Raw genomic sequence first — 27,379 nt, forward strand, 5'->3', positions numbered from 1 at the left:
GATGGTGCTGCAGTGGTCTCCTGCCTTCTCCTGCGCCTGGTTGCTGTCTTGGGTGGCATGTTGGGTGTGGCTGTGGGTCCCACTGTCTTGCTTTTATATATCTCCTGTGGGCAGAGCTACTGAGCATGCTCAGACCAAAAAACCGGATCCGGCCGACGGATCCGGCTTTTGCCGGATCCGGCGCATTGCGGCGCTCATAGGCTTTCATTGTGTGAAAAAGCCGGACGCGCCGGATCCGGCGTGTCCGGCTTTTTCGACGGAGACAAAAAACGTTACAGTCACCGTTTTTTCCAGACGCCGGATCGCGACACATTGCCGGATCCGGCGAAAACCGGATGAAACGCATGGCCATCCGGCGCGATCCGGCGCAAATGCAAGTCAATGGGGGGGAAAACGGATCCGGCATTGCATTTCGCCGGATCCGGTTTCTGTCAAAAGCGCCGGATCGCGCCTGACGGCGAAAACCTGATGTGTGAAAGAGGCCATAGATGATAGATATAGACAGACAGACAGATAGATATGGGATAGATGATAGATAGATATAGATAGACAGACAGATAGATATGGGATATATAGATAATAGATCTAGAGATAGATGGCGGAGACATGTCGGTGGGCTGTGGCATTTGCCCCCTCTGCTCCCCCTCCCCCACTGTCGCCCCCGTTCCTACCCGCAGGTACAGATCTCGCAGATACACTTGCGCTTCATGTCGCCGGGTCTGCTGTGCGGTCACTGGCCGAAGCTGCACTACTAGAGCTCGGTAACCAGGCAAGCAGGAGGTCGCCTAGTAACAGCCGAGCGTCTTATCAACAGCGCAGCAACTACGCGATGACGTCACACGCACGGACAGGCCGGAGGACGTGCCGTGCTGAGTGACTTCCGGGTTCAGCTGCACATGGGCGCTGCTATCAGAGAGGTGAGTGGCGACTGCTACCTGTGCGGCCTCTCTGCTCCATCTCACTTTGGCCATGAGTGGGCGCCACCCTGTAAGTCTATGTGCACACGTAGGCTTTTGTCCTGCGGATTTGGGAAAATCCGCAGGTAAGTTTTCAGGTCAAAAGTCCTGCGGTTTACCTGCGGATTAGCCTGCGGTTTCACACCTCTACAATGGAGCAGGTGTGAAACCGCAGCGGATTCCGCACAAAGAATTGACATGCTGCGGATTTGAACCAGCAGCAAATCCGCACCGTGTGCACAGCGTTTTTCAGATTACTATTGAAAGCAATGGTACTGTACAACGCAGCTAATCTGCTGCTGACCCGCAGAGCCTGAAACACTGCGGATCCGCAGCAGAATCCGCACCGTGTGCACACAGCCTCGGTACCCGGCATGGTGACTATGAGCCAGCAGCAGGTCGCACACTGCACGGACATGCTCTAAGGTGGAGGCTGTGTGCACACGGTGCGAATTCTGCTGCAGCTCCGCAGTGTTTCAGGCTCTGCGGGTCAGCAGCAGATTAGCTGCGTTGTACAGTACCATTGCTTTCAATAGTAATTTGCTGCGGGTTACAATCCACAGCATGTCAATTCTTTGTGCGGAATCCGCTGCGGTTTCATTGTAGAGGTGTGAAACCGCAGAACTTTTGACCTGAAAATTTACCTGCGGATTTTCCCAAATCCGCAGACCAATCCGCAGCATGTGCACATAGCCTTATAATGTCTTCTGCAGTGGTTGCCAACTACAAGTCACAGCATGCCATGCCAGACTGGTGTCAGGAGATGGAGCCGTCCATAGGGGGCAGTGAGGCTCAGCTCCTTCTTATGTCAGAGCCAAGAACTTATGTGACGGTGCATCCAGCACCAACCGCACGGTGTCTACCGGGGGCACACATGTCCGGTGAATGGGCCGATTATTGGCCCTGATCTGCCAAATAATGCAACACTTGATGGCACATAATAAGTGTCATACGTTATTAAATAGATCTCATAGACCTGATGAGGCTGCTGTGCTCACTTTGAAAATCCATGTTAGAATGTTTAATGGCTCATTCAGATGTTTGTGCAAATCCTTCCAGTGCACAGATTGATGGCGGCTCTTGTGGCCCGAGCACGACCGCCTCCTGTAGGGAGACCCGCCGCCATCCCTGCATTACCCTCCACGTTAGGGCCAGATTACACGGACGTCTGCATGAGGCCATATTCTGATATTAAAGGGGTTGTTACCTGCTTGCTGGGGGCGGTGAGCTCCTCGATGGCTGACATTTTTGGATCATGGCCGTGCAGGAGGCCCCAATTATCCCTGTAACAGCCTGCACCGCAGCATCGGGGCAATGAGGCCGGCCTGAGCCAGCGAAAGAAAAGCTTTCTAGCAAACAGCTATGTGCTCCATGCTAGGAGACCCTGACTATGAGCTGTACATTACAGAATGAAAATCCGTCTACTCTTAATTATGAGGAAAGTTACTTGTTTTTACAAACACTGCAGCTTTATCCTGTTGAACAGAATGGTAGAGTTGGAAGGGACCTCCTGGGCCATCTGGTCCAACCCCCTGCTCAAAGCAGGATTCGCTAAATCATCCCAGACGGATGTCTGTCCAGCCTCTGTTTGAAGACTTCTATTGAAGGAGAACTCACCACTTCTCATGGCAGCCTGTTCCACTCATTGATCACTCTAAGGCTATGTGCACACGTAGGAAAAGTGGTGCAGAATTTTCTGCACAAAATCCGCATCTCCTGGCAGAATCTGCAGCCGTGGATTTGCTGCTGTTTTTATGCGGATTTTGTGCGGATTTTCTGCAGTTTTTGCCACTGCTGATTTCTATCATGGAGGGGTCCAGAAACGCTGCAGATCCGCACAAAAGAAGTAACATGCACTTCTTTTAAGGCTAAGTGCACACGTACCGGAACTCTCGCGAAAATTACCGCGAGAATTCCGGAATTCCAGTCCGCGGGAAAATCGCATTTTAAATTCCCGCGATTTTCCCGCGGAAAAACTAGCATTTTGCAAGCGTAATTAGCTTGCAAAATGCTAGCGTTCTCCAAGCGATCTGTAGCATCGCTTGGAAAACTGATTGACAGGTTGGTCACACTTGTCAAACATAGTGTTTGACAAGTGTGACCAACGTTTTACTACTGAGGCTGCCTATGCAGCATGACGTCCCGCGCATCCGTTCCCAGTAATCCTTTGCGAAAATGCCCGCGATGACGTCAGTTCTCGCGGGATCGCGACGTCTCGTGGTAATTCGCGATGACCGCGAGACTTCGCGATCCCGCGAGAAGGGACGTCATCGCGAGCATTTTCGCAAAGGACTACTGGGAACGAGAGCGTGAAGAGAAGCGGGAAGGCTGCGCGGGACGTCGGAGGGTGAGAATAACAATATTTTTTATTTTAAATTCTATTTTTTACAGGGATATGGTACCCAATACCCGGAGGACAGTCTCCTCTCCTCTGGACCGTGGGTACCATCCGCAATTGTTTTGCTTACTTTCCGCATGGTGTGCACAGCCACATGCGGGAAGGAAGCGGAACAATGCATTCCTATGGGTGCGGGATCGCCGCGATTCCGCAAACTAATGAGCATGCTGTGTTTTTTACCGCGAAGTGATTCCGCCGCGGTAAAAACCGCAGCATTAGCACAGCATTGTGGAATCCCATAAGAACGCATGGGATGCTTATTTTTCGCGGCAAAATCGCGCGGGTTAAAACCGCCGCGGAAACGCGAAAAAAACGCCATGTGTGAACTCAGCCTAAATCCGCAGCAATTCCGCACTGATTTTTCTGCACTATCTGCACAGCTTTTTTTTCTTTCCATTGATTTACATTGTACTGTAAATCACGTGCGGATCTGCAGCAAATCTGCATCGTGTGCACATAGCCTAACTGTCAAAAAGTTTTTTCTAATATCTAATCTGTGTCTCCTCCCATTCAGTTTCATCCCATTGCTTCTAGTCTTTCCTTGTGCAAATGAGAATAAAGATGATCCTTCTACAATGTGACAGCCCTTTAGATATTTGTAGACAGCTATTAGGCTGTGTGCACACGATGCAGATTTGCAGCGGTTCCGCAGCGGATTTTAACGCTCAGAAACGTTGCATTTCTGCATTGTGATGTACAGTAGCCTTAAAATCAATGGAAAAAAAAACCGCTGTGCAGACGCTGCGCATTTTTCCGCGGTACAAAATCCGCAGCATGTTACTTCTTTTGTGCGGTTTTCCATCTCCCCTGTCACCAAATCCGCAGGGGAAAAACCGCATGAAAACCGCAGGAAAAATGCAGGTCATTTGACCTATGGATTTCTTCCATTCTGCGCGGAAAAATCCGCAGGGCCAAAAAGTACGTCTGCACTCAGCCTTAAGTCTCCTCTCAGTCTTGTCTTCTGCAAGCTAAACATTCCCAAATCCTGCAACCTTTCCTCATAAGACAGGGTTTGCAGACCGGTCACCATTCTGGTCGCTCTTTTCTGAACTTGCTCCAGTATGTTGATGTCTTTTTTAAAATGTGGCGCCCAAAACTGGACACAATATTCCAGATGAGGTCTGACCAAAGAGGAGTAGAGGGAAATAATGACTTCACGTGATCTAGACTGTATGCTTCTGTTAATACATCCTAGAATTGCATTTGCCTTTTTTGCTGCTGCATCACACTGTTGACTCATATTCAGTCTGTGATCTATTAGTATACCCAAGTCTTTTTCACATGTGCTGTTGCTTAGCCCTATTCCTCCCATTCTGTATATGCTTTTTCATTTTTATTGCCCAGATGTAGTACTTTGCATTTTTCCATGTTAAAAACCATTCTGTTAGTTGCTGCCCACTTCTCCAGTTTATTTATATCTTTTTGAATCCTCTCTCTCTCTCTTCTCTAGTATTAGCTATCCCTCCTAGCTTTGTGTCATCAGCAAATTTAATCAGTTTACACTCAATTCCTTCATCTAAATTGTTGATAAAGATGTTGAACAATACAGAGCCCTGTGGTACCCCACTTGAGACATCCTTCCAACTGGATGTGCAGCCATTTACGACCACTCTTTGGGTCCGATCACTAAGCCAGCTATGAATCCACCTAACAGTTGCCTTGTCCATAGAGAATAGCTGTGACAATTTCTGAGGTCTTTGCAATAATTACATCATATGCAATGCTATGTTCTGAAGACATGACCTTTTGGGGGACTTGAGCTAAGAAACAATGGCCTATGGGACTGCCAGATATAGATAAGTGATAAATTCAGCTATACCAGGCATCCTAGACAATGAATGGGGCAGAGGTGGTGCTTGCACCCCTCTGCTCCATGGTGCTTGCACCCCTCTACTCCATTGAAGAGAGGGCTCCACAGAATCCCCCCATCTTAATATTTTTTCTACCCAATCTGAGGGCAGCATGATATATAGGCAGATACCTGATTTTATCGCTGGGCTTCTTGCTATTATTTTAACAAAACAGTGTTTTATCTGCTGCTCTCCTGGTTCTCGCATTGATAAACTCCTGCTTTGTAGTCCTCAATATTAGCCATGTGAAAAAAGACTTGACATGAGTACAAAAATTTTTGTTCATTTCTACTCAATATTCCTGATCTCTGGCAATCCTTTCCCCTTACCTTTGGTTGGCAGCTTTCTGCCTATGCACAGTGTAGACATAAAGCTGTCAATCAATACTGTGGGTGAGGTTATATAGAGATCAGTATTGGGAGCACAAGCAGACATGGAAGCATAAGCATTATGACAGATTCCCTTTAAAAGGAACCTGTCATGTCGGGTATCACTATTGGGGCTATTATAGGGTTCATCTGCAGGTAAATAGTGTTATCGAGGTGCCCACCACTACTGAAAGTGCAGCTCTCTGGAGAAAATGACCTTTTTTCCTCCTATGAGCCACCGGATTTTAGTCATTTGGGCCAGCTACAGTCATCGCTCAGTACAGAGTGGCTGCCGGCTGTTTTTATGGCCTGTAAAAACGTTCTCAATTTCAAGTTATTTGCATTTTTTTTACAAATTTTATGTAAAATATTGTGTATACTTTTTCAGGCATGTATTAAAGGGACTGTCAGCACGGAATGACCGTCCATGTACAGGCGCATAGGGCATCATGGCGGGGCCGGACACTTACATACCCCTCCCTCCTGCTTGATTCCAGCATGATAGGGTTAGGCTGTATGAAATAGTACAATGAAGAAATATTCCATCAGCAGCTCTGTAAATTCTGCTCTGCTGCCATTACTGCTAGGCCTGTGTACACACTATATTGGGGCCCCAATGTCACCAATTTCTGCCGGCCAATGTGTTTATACGTAACGTCCCAAATTATTGATAAAGTGTTTATGCTGGACTTTTTTTTCCCCATGGGGCTAAGCACTGATGAGCAGGTAGTTGGTAGCTTTCTGCCTGTTCTGCCCCGTCCCAGCCCAGAGTGGTCATAGACGGCACATGCCTGTGTTTCTGCAGCTTCATTTGACCTCACGGACACAGAGTTGCTCTCCCAGGCTGCTTTGTCGATGGGGCGTGACTGCCAATATCATGCTGATTGACAGACTGCTCCCTGCAGTGAGGCAGCGGGGAGCCACCTGTCAGTCAGCATGACCTCAGCAGTCACACTCCGTCAACAGAGCGGAAGAGGAGCTGCTACTGTGTCAGTGTGACGTCAGCAGAAGCCGAGGAGCCGTCCGTGACCACTTTTGAGCCGGCACATATCGGCGTCGGTCAGAACAGGCAGGTAGTTAGCAACTACCTGTCTGTAAGTCCTTTGTGTTTATCCCTTTATTTAACATTTTGTTCAGAGAAACTGCCTTGTAATATGCAGAGATAAATGTCTGTATTGATGGGGTTTTCCTGGCCTATCGTATAGATTACCTATTCCCAGGATAGGTGATCACTGAACTTAAGTACCCAGGAGTGGCTGCTACACAGTGAAATTTGCTTCCCACTCCGCAGATCGTTGCTGTGTCAGGCATTGCCAAGCTGATATTGGAGACCTATCCAACAATATTATAGTCCTGGAAAACCTCGTTAAAGGGATATTCCCATCTCCAGATCCTATTCCAATATGTAGCAGGTGTAATAATAATATTATCAAATACCTCCAATTAGAAATGTAGTATAGTTCTTCTGATTCACTATGTCGCTTTCCCCATGTGCAGAGCATTGCTATAGCTTAGGTATCCATGGTTCCAACCTCTCATAGTAACAGCTAGTTGTTAGTGGTTGTAACCATAGATCCTAAGTGACTGCAATGCCTACACAAGGGGTAAACGACATAGCAAATCAGAAGAATTATGCTACATTTCTAATTGGAGGTATTTGCTAATATTACGGTATTATTATTACACCTACTACATATTGGGATAGGTTCTTGGAGATTGGAATATCCCTTTAATATTGCAGGTGAAGTCATAACTGACAGCTTGAGGTTAGGCCGACGCTTCACATTGTTTTACTCTTTAAACCACGGTTATTACTTTTCTGTTCTTTTATTACTGTCTTCAGGTGAGGCACCATGGGGCTGGTAAGTTTGGAGAAGATAATTGCACTACAAAAGAAGGCTGCTAACATCCGCAATATCTGTATACTGGCTCATGTGGATCATGGTAAGTGACTTCTTGGAGCACCCTCAGAACGGTGTCAGTGACCCCGGCAGGGAAGCGACTGCTCTTGGTGCCTCTGTCCTTACATCACCAAGTGATGATGTCCTCCCAGTTGTGAAATGTGTCTGTTTTGTATAATTTCTATTTATTTTTTTTACTTTTGCCATGCTTCAATAGCAATAGAAGCTGGCACAACACGATCGGCTCCGCTATATAGAGGCAATGAGCGCTGACAACTGGGTGGCGCTCGTAGCAATCTGGCACTGACAACCTTATTGGTCTCCAGGAGACCTCTGGTTGTCATGCCAACACATCTGTGACCCACGATCACGTGACACCGGTCACCGGAGTGCATTTTTCCTGCCCCATGGCCGGAAGAGCCATTTAAATGCCGCTGTCAGTGTTTAACAGTGGCATTTTATCTAGTTAATAGCCGCGGGCACATGTCAACTGTTCAAAACAGCTGACATGTCCCGGGAAAGATGTGGGCTCACCGCCGGAGCCCACATCATAGGGAGGGATACCGAAATCAGCGTAAACATATGTCCGATGTTGATAAGGGGTTAAAGAACAAACAGACCATGAGAGAATCTTGCCCGTTCAGTTTTTGAAGCATCGGGCTCGGCATTCTCTACCTCGTTTGGTGCAACGTGGGTAGCTAAAGCGATGGTCTCTTAGGCAGATACCCTGACCAGAACCATCCAGGATAGTGACCTGCCCTCGGAGGCAGCGGATCTGGCAAATCAGATCTCCTTAGCCGGGGACTATTTGGTGCATGCTTCCCCGGACTCAGCTAACTGTTCCGCTCTTGCTGCCGCAAATGCCATCTCCATTAGATGAGCATTGTGGCTCAGGGGGTGGCAAGCAGACTCTGCCTCTAAAAAATCCCTAACAACTCTGCCTGACCAGAGCGGTCATTTATTTGGAGAGAAGCTAGATCAGCTTTTCTCAGACGCCACAGGGGGAAAAAGTAAATTCTTCCTCAAGCAGAGGACTAAACGACCATTTAGTCGACAACAGCAGACTCGTTTCCGATCCTTTGCAGCAATCCCGTTTGATCCAATACAGCTTCCTCTTCTGGCTCGGGACGCTCTTCCTGCGGAGTCAGGAGCCCCTAGTTTTCCTATAAGCAGGCTTGGACTGGCCCACAAGAGAATAGGAGAATCCTCCGGTGGGCTCCTGTGCAAGAGTAGACCACCACACTCTTGTATGAGCAGTACTTGGCACTATGTACTTGAATCACTATGTGCAAACAAAGGCAGCATCTTAATCATTTAACAGTCTACCCAGATTATTGTTATATAAATCTGTGATTGACGATAATGTCACATTTTCATGAAGCTGGAAAGTGAGGCCCTGGAGTTGGTTACTGGTGGGCCCTTGGCACCCCGGTCCGACACAACCAGTGGTGGAAAACCTGCCCCAAACACTCCAGATCTAAGGGAGCCAGGTCCCATAGGTTCTCGGCTCAATGACTTGCGGTATTACTCGATCGGCACCAGCAGAGTAGGCGGCCATCTGCTCCTAGTTTGCCACACGTGGCTCGTTCACGACCAATGGGTCAGGGACCTGGTGTCTTCCGGTTACAAAATAGAATTTTCTTCCCACCCTCCAGCATGGTTTTTCCCCTCTCGTCCCCCCGAAACAGAGGCACAAGTTCGGTCCTTCTACCGAGCCACTGATTCGCTATGCCAAAACAGGGTCATTATTCTGGTCCCAATAAGCGAGGGGTTCTACTCAACCTATTCGTTGTTCCGAAGAAGGATGGGACAGTGCGACCCATTCTGGACCGGAAGCTCCTAAACAGGCTTGTCAACATCCGGCACTTCAGGATGGAGTCCCGCTGTTCAGTCATCTCTTCAATAAAAAAGGGGGAATTCCTAGCATCCATCGACATCCAGCATATTCCGATTTTTTTTTTTTTTTCCCCCTCATTAAAGGTTCCTATGCTTTGCCGTTTGTGAGGAACATTTCAAATTTGCAGCTTTGCCCTTCGGCCTCCAAGAGTGTTCACGAAGGTCATGGCGGCCGTCATGTCCATTCTGCACTCTCGGGGTGAGGTCGTTTTGCTATACCTAGAAGACTTCCTCGTCAAGGGCCCGTCATCCAAGCATGCGTGGAAGTGCGTCCGTATTACCATGATACAGGAAAGATATATATCTTTGTACCGTGTTAACCAGCAGATAGAAGAATATTTAGAATTGAGAGTCCTCAATGGTTGATACCTTTTAATGGCTAACTGAAAAGATGATAACAAGTTGCAAGCTTTCCAGACGACGCAGGTCTCTTCATCAGGCTAGACTAATACAAAATCTGAAGGATAACATATTTATACAAAAGACAGCACAGAAATAACCCAAAAGCTAAGACAAGTCATGTGAAGTGGAATAGTAATTATGGGGGAGTGATAAGCATAAATATTGGAACAGTTCATAGATAAGCAGTGTGAAGGTTTTATTGCCCTCTGTCTGGTTCTGTGTTGTGATGACCCCAGAAGGTCTAAAGAGCAAATTCCTTAATTGAGTTACCATGAACACACTTTCTCGCCTGAGCTGGCTGATAAACATAAGGTACTGTCACACTTAGCGATGCACTAGCGATCCCGACCAGCGATATGACGCGGTCAGGATCGCTGGTGCATCGCTAAGTGGTCGCTAGTGAGCTGCCACACAGGCAGAGCTCACCAGCGACATAGCAGCAGTCGGGGGTCGTTACTTACCTGTCAGACGAGGCGATGAAGACGTCCTCCCGCCCGCGTCCACGCGTCGCTCGTCGGCGCCACAGGAAGCCCAGCAGGAAGCTGACGACGAGAAACTGTCCAGGACGTTCTCGCGCGATCAGCGATAATCAGCGGGGGAGCCGGTAGGAGGTAAGTATCAGACATAGCGATATCGCTAGCAATATCGCTGCTACGTCGCAAAAAACAGTGACGTTATAGTGATATTGCTAGCGATATCCCTTAGTGTGACAGGCCCTTTAGACAAATCTTCCCCTGTCCCATCTCAGAAAGTTTTCTTCTTAGGAATTACCCTGGACACCTCCCTACGGTTGGTGATTCTCCCTCAAGACAAAGTCCTAGTCTTCAACAGGGAGCCCGGGCACTTTGTCGCTCACGTCCTCACTCCATCCGGTTCGGCAAGGGGATCCTGAGCAAGATGGTAGCGGCAATGGAAGCGGTTCCTTTCGCCCAGTTTCACCTTCGGCCTCTACAGCATGTGCTTCTAGCAGCCTGGGACAGGAACCCATTCTCTCTTGACCGGCTGTTCTGCTTGGCTTCGCGGGTCAAGCAGGCGCTCAGGTGGTAGATGTTGCGATCGTCCCTCACTCAGTGGGATCTTTCCTTCCGGTTCAATGGCTGGTGGTCACCTCCGACGCCAGTCTTCTGGGCTGGGGGGCTGTCTTTCGGCATCACACTGCCCAGGAACGCTTCTCCCCATCAACATTCTGGAAATATGTGCGATTCGATTGACCCTGCGACAGTTCCATCATCTAGCGGGTTGCCCCATCCGAATACAACTAGACAACGCCACAGGTGTGACATACATCAACCATCAGGCGGCACCCGCAACAAGGCAGCAATGGTGCGAGATGAAGCACATTCTCCGTTGGGCCGAGAGGAACCACTCAACTCAGCAGGTCACATCCCACGGTTCTGTAATGATTTCCGTAAGTTGAACAAGGTGTTGAAATTCGATCTTTATGCAATGCCCCAGGTGGACGAGCTGATCAAGCGACTGGGTCAGGCCCAGTACTTTACCATGCTTGATCTAACTAAGGGTTATTGGCAAGTGCCTCTTTCGGAGTCGGCAAACGAAAAGACTGCATTCATAACACCGTATTGTATTTATCACTATGTCATCTTGCCCTTTTGACTGCATGGGGCACTAGCCATGTTCCAGAGGCTGATGGACATAGTGCTTCAACCCCATCAGACGTATGCGTCAGCGTACTTGGATGACATCATCATCTTTAGTACTGACTGGTTGTCCCACTTGTCCTGGGTGCAAGCGGTAGTTGATTTGCTCAGAGCCGCGGGCTTGACGGCAAATCCCAAGAAATGTGCAATAGGGCTCGAGGAAACCCGGTACTTGGGATACGTTATCGGCTGTGGGGTTATCAAACCCCAAATTAATAAAATTGAGACCATTCAGAACTGGCCTCGACCTGCTACCACCAAACAGTTCTCAGAATCATCGGATATTACCGGATGTTTATACCTATTTTTTTCGGGGAGAACAACACCCCTAAGCAATCTTGTCAAGGGGAAAAAGTCGGTCATGGTTCAGTTGAAGCCTACCAGTCTATGAAGGTGGCACTATGCGGGTAGCCCGTCCTCATCATCCCCAACTTAAGAGGCTTCATCGTGCAGACGGATGCATCTAACGTTGGTGTAGGAGCGGTACTGTCGGAGGAGGTGAACGGAGAACGTCCGGTCACCTACCTAAGTAGAAAACTCACCACGGCCGAGAAAAATTATAGCATAGTGGAGAAGGAGTGCCTGGCCATTAAGTGGGCCTTGCAGTCCCTACATTATTTGCTTGGTTGACTGTTTCGCTTGGTGACAGATCATTCACCCGTGGTCTGGATGAGAAACGCCAAGGTAAGGAATGCGCGGGTCACCAGATGGTTCCCGTCCTTGTAAAATTTCAATTTCTCCATAGAATATCGCAGGGAAGTTGCAGGAAAAAGCAGATGCCGTGTCACGAGCCCTCTGTATGGTGACAAGTGTTCAACTCCACAAGTTTGAACAGAGGGGGAAGATATTTGAGGTAGTGAGGGGGATCATATGTAAGGGTCGATATGTATACCCCAGGATGCGAATGGAGTCCTATTAGACCCACTGGAGTGCCTTGAGTACACAGCAGGACGCCTGTGAGTCATAAGGCAAACTAAAATTAAGTGTGGATCTGGTCAAGCTATTTGGCCAAGGCATTGTTCAGGAAAACTTGTTAAGGGCTTTTATTTTTAGTGAACTACAGAATGGTAGTGGAGCAGTCCACTCCCTCAAAGCTGGGTCTTACAAGTGGCACATGGCATTGTGAGGAAAGAGGGAGACACAAGCGCAATATAGGGTCTTATCCCACAAATAAGGTAAGCGGGTTGACAAAAAACTGCTCACCTGGTAGTAGGTATTCAAATCATGTATAGATAAGGGCTGCTGCAGATCCACAAGTCGGTGACCGACTAGCTGAAACAGAACTCTGCAAAGGAATATGTGGATTTCGTCCGCGCTGCCCAAATGATGAAATTCCAGAAGGTTGATAAAGTTTGACAGTGGTTTATTCTATGCGTTTCAAGGTTTTTTGCAACCTCTTCTTCAGGAAATACCACCAGTGGCACATGGCCACAGATTCCAGGTTAAAACTGCAGTAAAGGGTTTGGGTGTGTCAGTGTTTGTTTGCAAGTGGCAGAGCAGGTGGCTCTGCAGCGTCAAGCCTGTGTGAAGTAACACAGAACCAAGAGCAGCTAACGTCTGACACCCCACAGTGTGATATAGTGGTGCAGTTGCCCTTAGCAAATGGTCTCGTATACGGACTGTTGTGATGCCCTGGCTGCGATCTGAAGCATACCGTGTACTGCTCATTGTATGAGTTGTTTGGACATTAAACACGTTTGCTGTGAACTTTCCTGTGGTCCATGCCTATCTAACACTGCACCACCAAAACCACTGCACTGCTGCGTGTATACCTTGATGTGTATTAGACAATATTTGCATGATGTTTTAGCCTACGGTCAGGGTCGTACATTTGTAGCCCTGGAAAACTGAATTAGAGTGTATGTGCTGATGGGCCATTGGCTGTAATGATCCAGATGGAGTCCCCGTCTGCTTTGTCTGACATCCTTTTTGTCAGTCTATCCATATTTGACATGTACTTTGTTTCCTTATGCATGTGACTTTCATAGTTGCAGAATGCTAATTTACGCTGCAGACTTTAATTACAGATTTCACTCTGTATAATACGAAAAGTGCAGCATTTCTAAATGCAAATTAAAGCAAAATCCACATAATTTAGTGCAGAATTTACCCTGGCAGATTTTTTGCTAAACATCTTTTGCGGAAATTGTGCACCAGACAATTCTGTTATGGACATTCTTTAAAGGGGTTGTCTGGGGCTCAACTATTGATGACCTATCTGTGGGACTGTTGGGGGTGCCGGGATTGGACCAGCTGAAAATCTGCTTCAGCAATATATGTGATGGATCACAGCAGACCCTTACGTTGCTTTATGACTGCTGGTGAAGATGATGGGAGATAAAGCAAAATGGGCTGCTGTGCTCAGCCTCATACATCACTTTCTATTGGCCACTGATGTAGCGGATATCAGCTGATCGTCGGGTGTATTGATGACCTATTTAGCGGATATCAGTAGTTCAGTCCCAGACACTCCCTCTAAGGGCTCGTTCACACAACAGTATGTTTGGTCCGAGTACTGTTCATGAAAGACTGACTCACTGATTGTTTCACAGTAAACTTCCAGTGTGGTGTGTTACATATGGCCGAAAAGATATGCATTAAACAGTCTCTGCTCTCTTGCCCAGTTAGGGAACATGAAGTCAAAGAGAGAAGCAGGTGACGGTATTGTCTGCAGCCTCTTTATTGCTGGTGTGGATATCGCTTACGAAGCATTTATCTTACACCACTGTTGTTGAAAAATCTCTGCGTTAACTTTGGTTACATTATTTAATCAACTGTAATAATTTTATATATTTTTTTAAGTAGGATTTTTTTCTTTATATATTTTTGTTTTCTTTAGGGAAAACCACTTTAGCGGACTGTCTGATATCCAGCAACGGGATAATCTCCAACAGATTAGCAGGAAAGGTATAAGATTTTTTTTTCTTTTTTTGCATTTAAGAGAAAATCTTTATTTCGGCGGCACATTGTGACTTGTGACTATCATTGCAGTTACGTTATATGGACAGTCGAGAAGATGAGCAGATACGAGGAATCACCATGAAATCCAGCGCCATATCCCTGGAGCACAAAAACGGTAGTGTTTTCTGTCCTGTATATTCTGTACATTTCTCTCCATGTACTGACTATTGACATTTATATTCTAAATGATGGCATGGTGAAGGCCATAATTAAGGGTCCCGTACTCGTCCAGCGCACAACAGTTCCTCTCACCCTCCCCCCTCATGCTCTGCTTGACCAAGCATGAATGGGGACAGGGGAGTATGTCGCTGCCAGACACCTCTCCCATGACATCCCTTCTTTCCTCCAACATTTGACGTAAGGGTAAATTCACATTGGCTGGTCGACCTGTCTTGTCACAGATCAGCGGCCACCTTTAGATTTTTTTTGCATTAGACTCTACTGAGCACCACTGTGTATAGTTTGGGCACCAGGGTCCTAGAAAGACAACTTGGGTGGGTTCAGAGTCAAGGGGCTATAGGAATACACATTAGATGGATAGACCACAGTACCCAAAAATACTCAGAATGAGCATTGTTTAGTTTCAAATAAAGATGGCTGTGCGGTGACCTTATGGAATATAACTATAGCAAAAATCAGTGCGGAGATCTGTCCCATAATCTGTTTATAACCACGACTATAGTTCTAACACAGGGGCATCCTGTACGTCTCGAGGAAAAGGGTTTATCCCAAGCTAGAAGGTGATTCTTTACTGTAAGAGCATTGAGACTATAGACTAGCTGTATAATAGTGAATCAAGAGGCGCCTAGAATCTTACTAGAATTGGGCGTTCTAGATTACTGGTGATGCGTTTTTGATTCAGGGATTTCTTCTGATTGCCAGAAAATTGGCTTTTACCTCATCTGGATGGAATTACAAACTACATATGATCTTTTATTTTCAGGGGATGAAGAGTATCTAGTCAACCTCATAGATTCTCCAGGACACGTTGATTTCTCCTCTGAGGTCTCGACAGCGGTCCGTCTCTGTGATGGAGCCATTGTTGTGGTCGATGCTGTAGAAGGTGTTTGTCCACAGGTAAATACTTACCGTATATACTCATGTATAAGCTGACTCGTGTATAAGCCGAACCCCCTAAATTTGACACAAAAAACTGGGAAAACTTATTGACTCGCGTATAAGCCTAGGGTGGGAAATGCAGCAGCTACTGGTAAATTTAAAAAATAAAATTAGATACCAATAAAAGTAAAATTAATTGAGACATCAGTAGGTTAAATGTTTTTGAATATCCATATTGAATCAGGAGCTCCATATAATCCTCCATACAGTCCAAGATGCTCCATACAAAATACCCCCCATATAATGCTGCACAAAGGTTAATAATACCCCATATGCTGCCCCATAAAGGTTATGGCCCCATATGATATTCCATAGATTATGCTCCCATAAAATGCTCCATAGTTTATGCCCCCATATGCTGCTCGATAGTTTATGCCCCCATATACTGCTCCATAGTTTATGCCACCATATGCTGCTCCATAGTTTATGCCACCATATGCTGCTCCATAGTTTATGCCACCATATGCTGCTCCATAGTTTATGCCACCATATGCTGCTCCATAGTTTATGCCCCCATATGCAGCTCCATAGTTTATGCCCCCAAATGCTGCTCCATAATTATGCCCCCATATGCTTCTCCATAATTATGCCACCATATATTGCTGCCGCTGCAAGTAAAAAAAATACATACTCGCCTCTCGTCACTGGGGGCACGGTGCTGGTGTCCTGAGCAGGCTGTGACAGGTTCTGATGTCACCGCTGGCTCAGGACCCCGACACTGGCAATATTTACCGAACCCCGCTCCATGGCTGCGTGCTGCTCTGTCCTCTCCTCCGCGTCCTGTCAGTGACGTTCAGGCACCTTGCTCTCTGACCTGAATATCAGAGACAGAGGACGCAGAGGAGAGGACAGCAGCGCGCAGCGATGGACCCGGGACAGGTGAATATAGCATATACTTACCCCCTCCTGGCGCTTTCTCTGCAGCCCCCCTGCTTTTCCCGGTCTCAGGCTCCTTCCTTCAGCGGTCACGTGGTACCGCTCATTACAGTCATAAATTTGCGCATATTCATGACTTTAATGAGCGGTACCATGTGACCGCTGAAGGAAGGAGCCTGAGATCGGGAGAAGCAGGGGGGCTGTAGAGACCGCACCAGGAGGGGGTAAGTATGATCTGATACCCCCGCTCCCCCTCCCCCCGCCGATCCCCTGGTATATGACTCGCGTATAAGCCGAGAGGGGGGGGACTTTCAGCCCAAAAAAATGGGCTGAAAATATCGGCTTATACACGAGTATATACGGTACGTAATGTAAACTTGGATCACTGAAAATGCATAAAATGAGTATATAGTAGTAACACGTATGATGATAAAGAACCCCGTGAATTGTGTTTCCCTCTTTGGTGCATATGTTACAAAAGCTGCCCGCGTGTACCCCAATCAGAGGATAGGCCTCCATTCTCCAGACCGATGTCAGTAAAGTGTCCTTTTGGCCTAACTGTGTACAATGTATGGAGACTTAACCCCTTTTGGATGGTGAAGTGCAGTAGTTAACACTTTCCTATACAGTGGGCCAAGGGATCAAAATGTCAGATGACGACGTCCTGCCTAATAGATCTGTCTACTATCGGCTGTGGCAATATGTAGCAAAGGATCGTCCATCTGTCCTGTCTGTGCAGTCTGATATGTTCAGTGTCTTAATGAAACAAGGCATATGTTAGTATTTTTTCTTTGCACAAAGGGGTTTGTAGATGCAGTGATTTACCCCACATTGATTCATTAAGGCTAATTTTCCGCTTTTAACGATGACGTATTGCATGCTATTTATTTTCGCAATGCTTTTTTTTGTAACCCCGAGTATCTGTTCTGAATTTATTTCTTGCATGTGAACATGGTTGCATAATAAACATCATTTACTTGGAAGGGATGCAGATTGTGTTTTTTTTTTTTTATATATCAGAAGTGGGCTAAGCCCCTAAATCCGTGTCAACCCCAATAAACAGAACCTACAGTGAAATGTACCGTAATATCCGTGGAATGATCTCAGGTCGTTAATACTAAATAGAAGCTAATAGAATGGAGAAATGTTCATCCCCCATTTCTGGATCACTGGGGCATCTGACCGGTGACATGGAGATCATGTGTGGAGATCACTTTGCATCTGTGCTTGCGTTTGGTTATTAGCGCCTTCTATATTGGTACATTGGACGTCTACGGATGAGCTTATTGTATATACAGATCTGTTGGCACGGCCATGATTGTCCTCACAGGACACGTCGTCTGCGTCTTTCATTGCTTGACCTCTTGTGCCTCCTTCTGCAGACACAAGCCGTGCTACGACAGGCCTGGCTGGAGAACATACGACCGGTTCTGGTGATCAATAAGATTGATAGATTAATAGTGGAGCTGAAGCTTTCCTCCCAAGAAGCATATGCACATCTGCAGAAAATCCTGGAGCAGGTAACTGCCTGACATTACTGTGAAATATCAGGTTGGGATTGGTTAGCCGGATTCTTATTGTCTACTGCCATCTTCTAGGTGAACGCTGTGACCGGGAGTCTCTTTACCTCCAAGGTCCTGGAAGAAAGGGCTGAAAAAGACACCAGGACTGAGACGCTGGATGGAGAGCAGCTGTATGACTGGAGTGCAGGCTTGGATGAGACGGATGATTCACATCTGTATTTCTCTCCAGATCAGGGCAATGTGGTGTTCGCTAGTGCCATAGATGGCTGGGGCTTTACGTAAGCATCTTTTAAAAAAAAAAATCTTTATTTTAGTGTTTTCAAAAGGTTTTATTTAAAGGAGATGTCTGCAACTGAGAGCCCTTTTTTCTGCTTGCTTTGTCCTTCACCCCACCCTTGCAAAGAGGTCCCAGGTTAATTGAGAACACACCGAGTATATGTAGTTAATTGCTCAAGGTCCCAGTACAGCTCCGACGGCAAGACGGTAGTCCGAACGTGACATGTTTTGTCAAATAGGTTTTCCAGCAAATACTACTACATCTCCTGTGGTGTGAAAGTGATGTCACATTCTTATTTCTGCTGGATGGGAAACCTAACCGGCACACAGACTTTTTGAAAGGGTGTGCACTAAATGTCCGTTAGATGTGGGGTACTACCGCTAGAATCCACATTTATCTTGAGAATGGGGGCCTGTTAAGCTTGGCCAGGAATGGGGAGGTGGCTGTGCCTACGCAGCTCTCATTATTCATTTCCATATTAGCCCTGTAATATCGCAGGAATTCCTGATGCTGCTCAAGGTGCCCCCCTTCCCCAGTTAAGCCCCTCATACACGTTTGATAGATGCGTCACCTGACTCTCGCTTACACAGGAGCGCTCCTGTGTTCTCTATGAGAGAGCTGCTCTCTGGTGGTGGCTTGTCTCTTAGAGACTGAAAGGATCAGCAGTCCAAAATCTGACGTGCCGAATCCTACTCTCCCCTGACATCCTCTATGGGGGGAAGATTCGGAAAGCTGCCGGGCACATTACTGTCTTCCAAACCAGTGGATGGCAGTGGGTTCAGCTGCCATTATTCTAATATGTACGGGAGCCTATAGCTGCTGCTCCTATCTGTGGTGCTCGCGTCTATTGGACAATTGTGACAAATCTCTACCTGTCATAAATGTCCCAGATGGCCCTTTTAAAACATGAATACACGCTGAAGAGATGAGGGATGGTCACAGTGAGTTCTTATGGATACCTTAGTTTCTTAGGCTTTGTTTTGTGTTTTATTTTATTAGGGTTGTTTTTGTGACATCAGATAGATCTGGTAATCATAAAAGTCTCATTTGTATCTGGACCACTCCTGGTTTAGAAAAAAAATTAATGTAGAGTAAAAAAATAGTGTTATTTTCTGTTAATAGAAATGCTCGGTAACGTTTGCGATGGGCCCTGCTCTGGAATCAGTAGTGCACCCAGTCGTTCGCAGCTTGTCACATTGTCTGCATTGGTTAGATTCTTTGGCAGTACTCATTATTGGACACTAGATGGTGCTGTGGATCTGCAGCAGCGGCCCCTGTGGGTTCAGTTTAGGTGATTTTCCAGTTCACCGTTCCGGCCTTTATAAGTCTCCAGATTTATAAATGATGTGTACATTCCTATATAAAGCAGGTGTGTTTCTGCTATCACATCGTTTTTCTGTTTATGATGAAAGCAGTGGTATTCTAGTTAATGGAAGAGTCTACTGCACTATTTATTCCTAACTGTGAGTGCTTTTCTGCACTATTAAATCATACGAAATATTACAGTGCATAGTACAGAACAGAGATCGCTTCATTGAAGCTGATCAGGTACCGAGTAGGCAACTTTTACCTACTGCTGGTCAGTTGGGGAAAGGGTTAATTATTTGTATAGGCACATAGCAAATTAATATGGACTTTCATTATGAAGAATGAGGGTCTTTCACTTCTAATTGTGGTTTCCATATATTCTGGGTATGTGGGCAGAAAGTAGAAGAGATATTAATACTGCTTCAGTTCTACAGAATCCATAGCACATTTGTTATGACCCATGTCCAGAGCCATTGACTTTTAAGGGGTACCTGCAGTTTTCTTTTATTTTTAATGTGACAGGGCATGAAATACCCTGCATATCTGAGGGGGTCTGTGTTCTGACACCCCCAACAATGCCTTATAACACTGCGCACATGTGTTCTGCTCAGGAGCACTGATCTTGCATGAGCGTGCATAAAGGGATGTAAAGGCTGATGGAAAGTAACAGGATAAGTCTTGGACTCTGCACCCTTTTTTTGCCCTATCAGCTGCCGGCATTGACATCAGGGGCTTATCTACAGCATTCTGTAATGCTGTAGATAAGTCCCTGATGTAACCTGAAAGATAAGAAAAACACGTTAGATTATACTCACCGGAGGGGCGGTCCGGTCCGATGAGTGTCGCAGTCCGGTCCGGCGCCTCCCATCTTCATACAATGCCGTCCTCTTCTTCCCTTCCTGTAGTAGCTCTGGCGCAGGTGCACTGCTTTGCCCTGTTGAGGGCAGAGCAGAATACTGCAGTGCGCAGGCACCAGACCTCTCCCGACGCCTGCCAAAAAAAGGGTGACAGATTCCTTTTAAGATGAAGCAGGGCGGCGGTGTTTTTCCCCCCGGGGCAGGGCGGCGGTGTTTTTCCCCCCGGGGCAGGGCGGCGGTGTTTTTCCCCCCGGGGCAGGGCGGCGGTGTTTTTCCCCCCGGGGCAGGGCGGCGGTGTTTTTCCCCCCGGGGCAGGGCGGCGGTGTTTTTCCCCCCGGGGCAGGGCGGCGGTGTTTTTCCCCCCGGGGTAGGGCGGCGGTGTTTTTTCCCCCCGGGGCAGGGCGGCAGTGTTTTTTCCCCCCGGGGTAGGGAGGCAGTGTTTTTCCCCCCGGGGCAGGGCGGCAGTGTTTTTTCCCCCCGGGGTAGGGAGGCAGTGTTTTTCCCCTGGGGCAGGGCGGCGGTGCTTCCCCTGGGTCAGAACACGTAACCAGAGTATGGAGTGATCGGTAGGATACTCATTACCCAGACCTCCACCAACCTGCGGACCATTTCATGTAAGAGGTAAAAAATGTATAGGTATAGTTACTCTTTGTTGTCAGATTTCTGTAATGTGACCCGAGCCTCAGATTACAGACTACTACTCTCCTAGTGGGAAGAGGTGACTGTCTGATGACAGTGCAGCTATTATAATTATGGAAGATAATGGTGTTACAGCAATTACTGGTAAATACAGATTTCAGATTCCGTATTAGTGGACACTAAGGTGATAGAGGGGGTCTCCTATTCTGCATCCATCGCAGAGAGCATCTGCAAAGATTTCCTCTGATTTTGGAGACCCGGCACTTAATAAACTGCCCATAGATTTCACTGACAACGTTTTGATGCTTGTTTTTCCTGTGGTGGTGTTACAGGGGCGCCGAACATTTATTGATGGGCTCCTGTGTCACGTCCACGCAGCAGCTCACCCTGTGATCCAGTTATTGTACCTCTATGGTTACAGTCCCACAATGAGTATTTGGGGAGGTTTTAAGGCTGCATTTTTTTTTTATGTGCGAAAAACCACAGCATCCTATCTTTCCAGCCAAGTGGATGGGATTTATAGAAGTTATTCCCACTGTTTGTTTTTTTTTTTTTTTGTTTTTTTTATTTGCGATGCAGAAACTGACCTGGGTGCTTTTTTCATATCTGAAACGTGACAATTTGTCTTGCGTTAAATATGTGTTTTTTTTTTTGTGGTTATTTTTTCCATAGACTTGAATGGAATTAGGAAAATCCACAGGTAAACGTACACTTAATATGCACACAATCCGCACGTGACTTTATCAATACTGATTCATCCCAGATAAGTGACAGGAAGGATCCAGAACTAAGTAGCTTTATTTAAAACCTGACTATGCATGTAAAAACGCAAAAAAAAAACATTACCAATAGAAAATCTGCAGCATCCAAAGCTCAGCAATTGCTTATCGTGGGAACTTCGCCTTAGAAAAGGTATGAAAGCTACTAACACATTCTTTAAAAACTTTTTTTTTTTTTTTTTTTGTCCCTATGTATAGAATCGATCACTTTGCCCAGCTGTATAGTCAGAAACTTGGCGTTAAGCCTACTGTGCTGCTGAAGACCCTCTGGGGAGATTACTATCTCAATTCTAAGGCCAAGAAGATCATGAAGGGGGCTCAGGTAATACTCCGCACACCATCATATGGCTGTAATCATGGGAATGCAATACTTAGGAAATGTATTTATGACACATGGGTACTTACATGGTCGCTCCTCTCCATAACCGCACTTATTAACCATTGCACGGCACCACGACGTATATTTACTGCACGTATTCTTTACAGGTATAGCGACTAGCTCTGGTTGCTGCTCTTTTAACTGTTTAGATGCTGCTGTCAATTTCTGACTGTGACATTTCTATGGCTATAACAGGTGCTCACCGTTGATCTCCATCCGCAGTGAGATCTCATGGTGCCGAAGGGTTGCCATGGAAGCCAGGGCTTTTCTGTAGGCCCTCGTCGCCATTTTCTTTAGTGTTCCTCTGAAGCCTTGTCCCAGGCTGGGCTTGATAAGATATTTTGCTTCCTGGGAAGCGTGCGAGGATGGTGAGGCCAGGTCCAATTAGGATTGAGCTCGTCCCTTTCATTAAAATATAATCCTTGACTGTAGACCTTCCTTGGATCCACTGACGAGCCTCATCACTGTTCCCAGTGTGTGGCTGACATTGTCAACACCGGATCCAAAGCCAATCAGGGGCTCAATGTAATGATTGGCTGCAGTCGTGATATCATTGCTGCTTCCAGAGATAGGACGCAGCGGTGAGACTTGATAGTGGACCCTCTGAAGGCGAGTACAGCACGGTTTGTTTTATAGCATAGTCTGCAGCCAGATAATAATGTTTATTAAAAGGGAATAAGCTCTTTAATGGCACTAAGCAATTTTTGGTATCTTAACTGATTTTCCTCCGACAATCCCTTTCTCACCTATTCACAGGATAAGTGGTAACGTATTAATCAGTGGAGGTCCGACGCTGGCGCTCCTGCCCATAGGCAGCATGGGGCACTTTTTTCCCTGTTAGAATGGTCTGGCAGTGCGCATGCTCTGTCAGAATAGGCTGGCAGTGCGCATGCTCCGCTAGAATGGCCTGGCAGTGCGCATGCTCTGTCAGAAAGGACTGGCAGTGCGCATGCTCTGTCAGAATGGACTGGCAGTGCGTGTGCGCCGTTAGAATGGTCTGGCAGTGCGCATGCTCTGCCAGAATGGACTGGCAGTGCGCATACTTAGTTAGAATGGACTGGCAGTGCGCATGCTCTGTCAGAATGGACTGGCAGTGCGCGTGCTCTTTCAGAATGGACTGGCAGTGCGCGTGCTCCGTCAGAATGGACTGGCAGTGCGCGTGCTCCGTCAGAATGGACTGGCAGTGCGCGTGCTCCGTCAGAATGGACTGGCAGTGCGCGTGCTCCGTCAGAATGGACTGGCAGTGCGCGTGCTCCGTCACAATGGACTGGCAGTGCGCGTGCTCTGTCAGAATGGACTGGCAGTTTGCGTGCTTTGTCAGAATGGACTGGCAGTGCGCGTGCTCCGTCAGAATGGACTGGCAGTTTGCGTGCTTTGTCAGAATGGACTGGCCGTGCGCGTGCTCCGTCAGAATGGACTGGCAGTGCGCGTGCTCCGTCAGAATGGACTGGCAGTGCGCGTGCTCTGTCAGAATGGACTGGCAGTTTGCGTGCTCCGTCAGAATGGACTGGCAGTTCGCGTGCTTTGTCAGAATGGGCTGGCAGTGCGCGTGCTCCGTCAGAATGGACTGGCAGTTTGCGTGCTTTGTCAGAATGGACTGGCCGTGCGCGTGCTCCGTCAGAATGGACTGGCAGTTTGCGTGCTCCGTCAGAATGGACTGGCAGTTCGCGTGCTTTGTCAGAATGGGCTGGCAGTGCGCGTGCTCCGTCAGAATGGACTGGCAGTGCGCGTGCTCCGTCAGAATGGACTGACAGTGCGCTTGCTCCGTCAGAATGGACTGACAGTGCGCATGCTCGACCGCTGCTCCATTCATTCCCTATGGGGTTGCTGAGTGCTGCGCTCCGCTTTTCCTGCAGTGCCATAGAAAATGAATGGAGCGTCAGTCAGCTATCCAACCTGCCACTCCATTTTGTAAATGGGAATAAAAATCGCCCTGTTGAGGATGAAAGTTCCCTCTTCTGCTGGAGAGTCCGGGGGCGAGCCCCCACTCATCAATAAGTTAGCACCTATCCTGTCACCGGACTACCCCTCTAAGTTTTGATGATAAGTGTATGTAGATGTGTAAGTGACATGTATGGGCTCTGCACGTTATGCGCCGTTATTTTGGAGATGCTGTGAGTCTCGGGATTCACTGGGGTCCGGCTTTCGCCCTCAAACGTGATTTTTTTTCTTTCTTTTATATAATTATACATGAATTGCATGAAAGCAGATTGCGGGTGGAATTTATATACTGTGCCATGTGTCTACTTTTATGTAATGTAAAAAATTCTATTTTCTGACTCTTGGCAGTGGAATAATAATTTTCTTCTTTCCTTTGGGCTTGTGATCTTGCGCTCTAATCTCACACTCTTTCCCTTGTAGGAGTTTGTATTTCTCATTATATCATATGACGCTTGTGTTGTAATGAATTTCTCATTGATGCATGTGGGTGAATGTGCTTCCGTATTACTCTTCTTTCCTCTGTCCTAGCTAATGGTTTCTTAGCGTGCCAGCCCTAGCTAATAAAACCTGCAAGCTTAATGTGGTGATTGATGACTCCTGTAGATGGCCTCTATCACTGCACTGGTATAAATAGCAAAGCTGATATTTTCCAAGGAGATTCTTCACCTATGTGGCCTGCAGCCTGTTTGTAGATCTGCAGAGGAGGCCATAGTGAACACACGCCGCACACGGATACTCTGGATTTCTGGGGCAGAGTCTTGTCCTTATTGTCTAATGGTGTCTAGGTGACATCCACCCTGATTAGGACTCTTATGTCATGGCGCCTCTACTCCGCTCAGATTTCCTTGTACTGTCCGCTCCTTCTAGCTCGTATATATGTGTATTCTGTCACGTCCAAAACACTATTTACCCTCAGATATAGGGGTAATCTGCAGATAACTATTGTTTAAATCCTGTTAAGCCAATTTACTCTGGAACAAGCGGCTGCAGGGAGAAAATGAAGCTTTAGGCTATGTTTACGCATTGTTTTTGCTGTGGTTTTTTAAATCAAGTTTTAAGCCGTGTTTTACAGTACCAGCAAAAGCTAAGAGATTTCGGTTATCTCATGCACACACATTGTTTTTGTTCTTGACTGAATAGAAACACTGCTGCATTTTTGAAAACTGCAGCATGTCACTTCTTTCAGCATTTTTGCAGTGTTTTATCACCCACAGAAAGCAATGAGTAAGTGCAAAAAAGCACAGGTCTCAGGTTTTGTTGCGTTTTCAGTGAAAAAAGCAGGTATGCAAGGATGTGAAACCCATTTATTTTTGTGATTTTTCCCAAGTTGAAACCATAATGTCTTGATCTCCTCACTTAAGAATGGTAGTTAGGGTTAGCACCATTTAATTAAATTAGTGACATGTGAAAAGTAAACATTGGCTGAACAAGGTGTGACAGTAAACAATGTCCTACAAATTCAATGCTCTGCCAGTGTCTTAGGTAAACTATTCCCGACACCTCCCTCTTCTGTTATAACATTTGTAATTCTGTCATTAACTCATGTGAACTTTTTTTGTTCAGAATAGTCTCTTTTATTTTCCAGACACAAAAATCTTTTTCCACTAAATAATTTGATCAGATTGCCCTTTCTACTAATCATTAAAAATTCTTTCTGATCTTAGAAACCAAGATTTTTAGCGTTATTGTGCACTTCTCTTTGCAGATGTTATTGGCCAGGACCGCAGTCTTCCAATGGTGGCCGGTCTCCTGGGCAAGTAGCTGAGCTGTTTGCCGATTCTCTTCCGCGTCGCTCGACGGCGGTCATTTCATCGCATCTAGTGGCCTGTTTACATGGGCCCTCACACCCAAATGAGGGTGATATTTACCAAGATAAACTTTTGCCCCCCTTATAGAGAAGTTGTGCACTTGAAAGCTGTGCAGTACGAGGTGTGATCACGTTACTGGTGACTGATCGCGTCTCATTAGTTTATCATTTCTTTCCTCTCCGTGGTCGTTCCTGGATTTTCCGCTTGGTTTATTAGCCTTCAGTACTTCTCAGTGTAGCAACATGACAGCTGCATTAGTGCTAATGACTGTAATATTGGGGAATTAGCTACCGGACGGCCAGTCAGATTACCCATGCTTCAGAAAAGGTAATAGGTTGTTGTGAAATAATAATTTAATACCGAGGTACCTGCTGACAAATGATGGACTATTAGAACTGGAGGCTCAGATACGATAATCTTTCTTTTTTCCCTCCTGTGAATTTTATTTTTTATTATTATGTTTTAATGTAATGAGAAGAGTAACGCTAAGTTCACATTTCTGTTCGGACTTTTCAGAGATCTTCCATTGTAGGAACAGACAGACTGAATTCATGTGTAAAAGCGATCTGCTGCATCAGTTAAACAAATATAAGCAGAGGGGCCCCCTTTATTATGGGGTCTGTATGATGTCTGGGATCTCTTATTTGTCTGTTTTAGAGTCCAGACGGACGCTAAAATAATTTAACCTTGATGACAATTTTCGAAATCTGACTAGTATCACTTTGATGTAGTAACTCTGGAACGCTTCAATGGATCCCACTGATTCTGAGATTTTCTCGTGACATATTGTACTTCATGCTAGTGGTAAAGTTTGTTCGATGAGGCTTGCGTTTTTGTGAAAACAGGAAATTTGGCAAAAAGTTTGAAAATGTCGTAATTTTCTAATTTTGAAGCCACGTCTACATCGCACTTCACTAACTGCAGCCAGTTTCTCAAATCAATGCCTTGTTGTCTGCATCGGTAGTGTCAATGATCTCAGTAATTGACTACAGCATTAAAGTGCCCTGTAGATATGATTTAAACACTTCAGCAGATCAGACAAGTAGAGGGTGAGATAATAGGGCCCAAAAGAATAACCCATATGTTATGATTGGGTCACCGAGGAGGATAGCAGGCCAGGCTAAGCCACAGAAAACCAGAGAGGTTGGTAACTAAGCGGATTGCAGACCCCTGATCCTATCCACACAACTAGCATTAGCTGTGGAGCGTGCCTATGATGATCCTAGACGCCTCCGCACAGCCGGAGAGCTAACTAAGCCTAAAGCAAGAAAGGGGAAATCGAAACTGCCCCAGAGCAGACCCCAAAGGAATAGATAGCCCCCAAACATATATTGTCGGAGAGACATGTTGAAAGCACAAACGCAGGCAGGAAAATAGACTGAGCAAATGATGGGGCCCACACTGACTAGACAGGACAGGAAAGACACTGTCTGCAGTCACGCAAAAAACCCTGCAAAAAAGTCCAACACGTCTGATGCAAAAA

At 46.5% G+C, this 27,379-nt stretch overlaps 2 protein-coding genes across 6 annotated transcripts in view; one reads left to right on the forward strand and one right to left on the reverse strand.

Annotated features, from left to right (window-relative positions):
* The window catches only part of SAXO2 (stabilizer of axonemal microtubules 2), a 35,991-nt gene extending 33,665 nt beyond the window's left edge, over positions 1-2,326 (reverse strand). The window contains exon 1 of one of the 3 annotated variants that reach the window (XM_073568569.1): positions 2,164-2,326. In XM_073568569.1, coding sequence (XP_073424670.1) covers positions 2,164-2,213 — 50 coding nt within the window. In that variant the 5' untranslated portion in view covers positions 2,214-2,326. Of the gene's footprint in view, positions 1-671; positions 789-2,163 lie in introns of those variants that run through there. The other 2 variants (XM_073568563.1, XM_073568565.1) reach the window with 2 other exon arrangements.
* EFL1 (elongation factor like GTPase 1) overlaps positions 802-27,379 on the forward strand; it is a 475,933-nt gene continuing 449,355 nt past the window's right edge. For all 3 annotated transcript variants that reach the window (XM_073568560.1, XM_073568562.1, XM_073568561.1), the window contains exons 1-8: positions 802-917; positions 7,416-7,516; positions 14,269-14,336; positions 14,421-14,505; positions 15,334-15,467; positions 17,768-17,905; positions 17,984-18,186; positions 21,967-22,090. In XM_073568560.1, the coding sequence (XP_073424661.1) occupies positions 7,426-7,516; positions 14,269-14,336; positions 14,421-14,505; positions 15,334-15,467; positions 17,768-17,905; positions 17,984-18,186; positions 21,967-22,090 (843 nt within the window). In that variant the 5' untranslated portion in view covers positions 802-917; positions 7,416-7,425. The remainder of the gene's footprint in view (positions 918-7,415; positions 7,517-14,268; positions 14,337-14,420; positions 14,506-15,333; positions 15,468-17,767; positions 17,906-17,983; positions 18,187-21,966; positions 22,091-27,379) is intronic.

This window comes from Dendrobates tinctorius, unplaced genomic scaffold, assembly GCF_039654945.1.
Source record: "Dendrobates tinctorius isolate UK_male_01 unplaced genomic scaffold, ASM3965494v1 ptg000022l, whole genome shotgun sequence".
NCBI classification, from domain to species: Eukaryota; Metazoa; Chordata; class Amphibia; order Anura; family Dendrobatidae; genus Dendrobates; species Dendrobates tinctorius.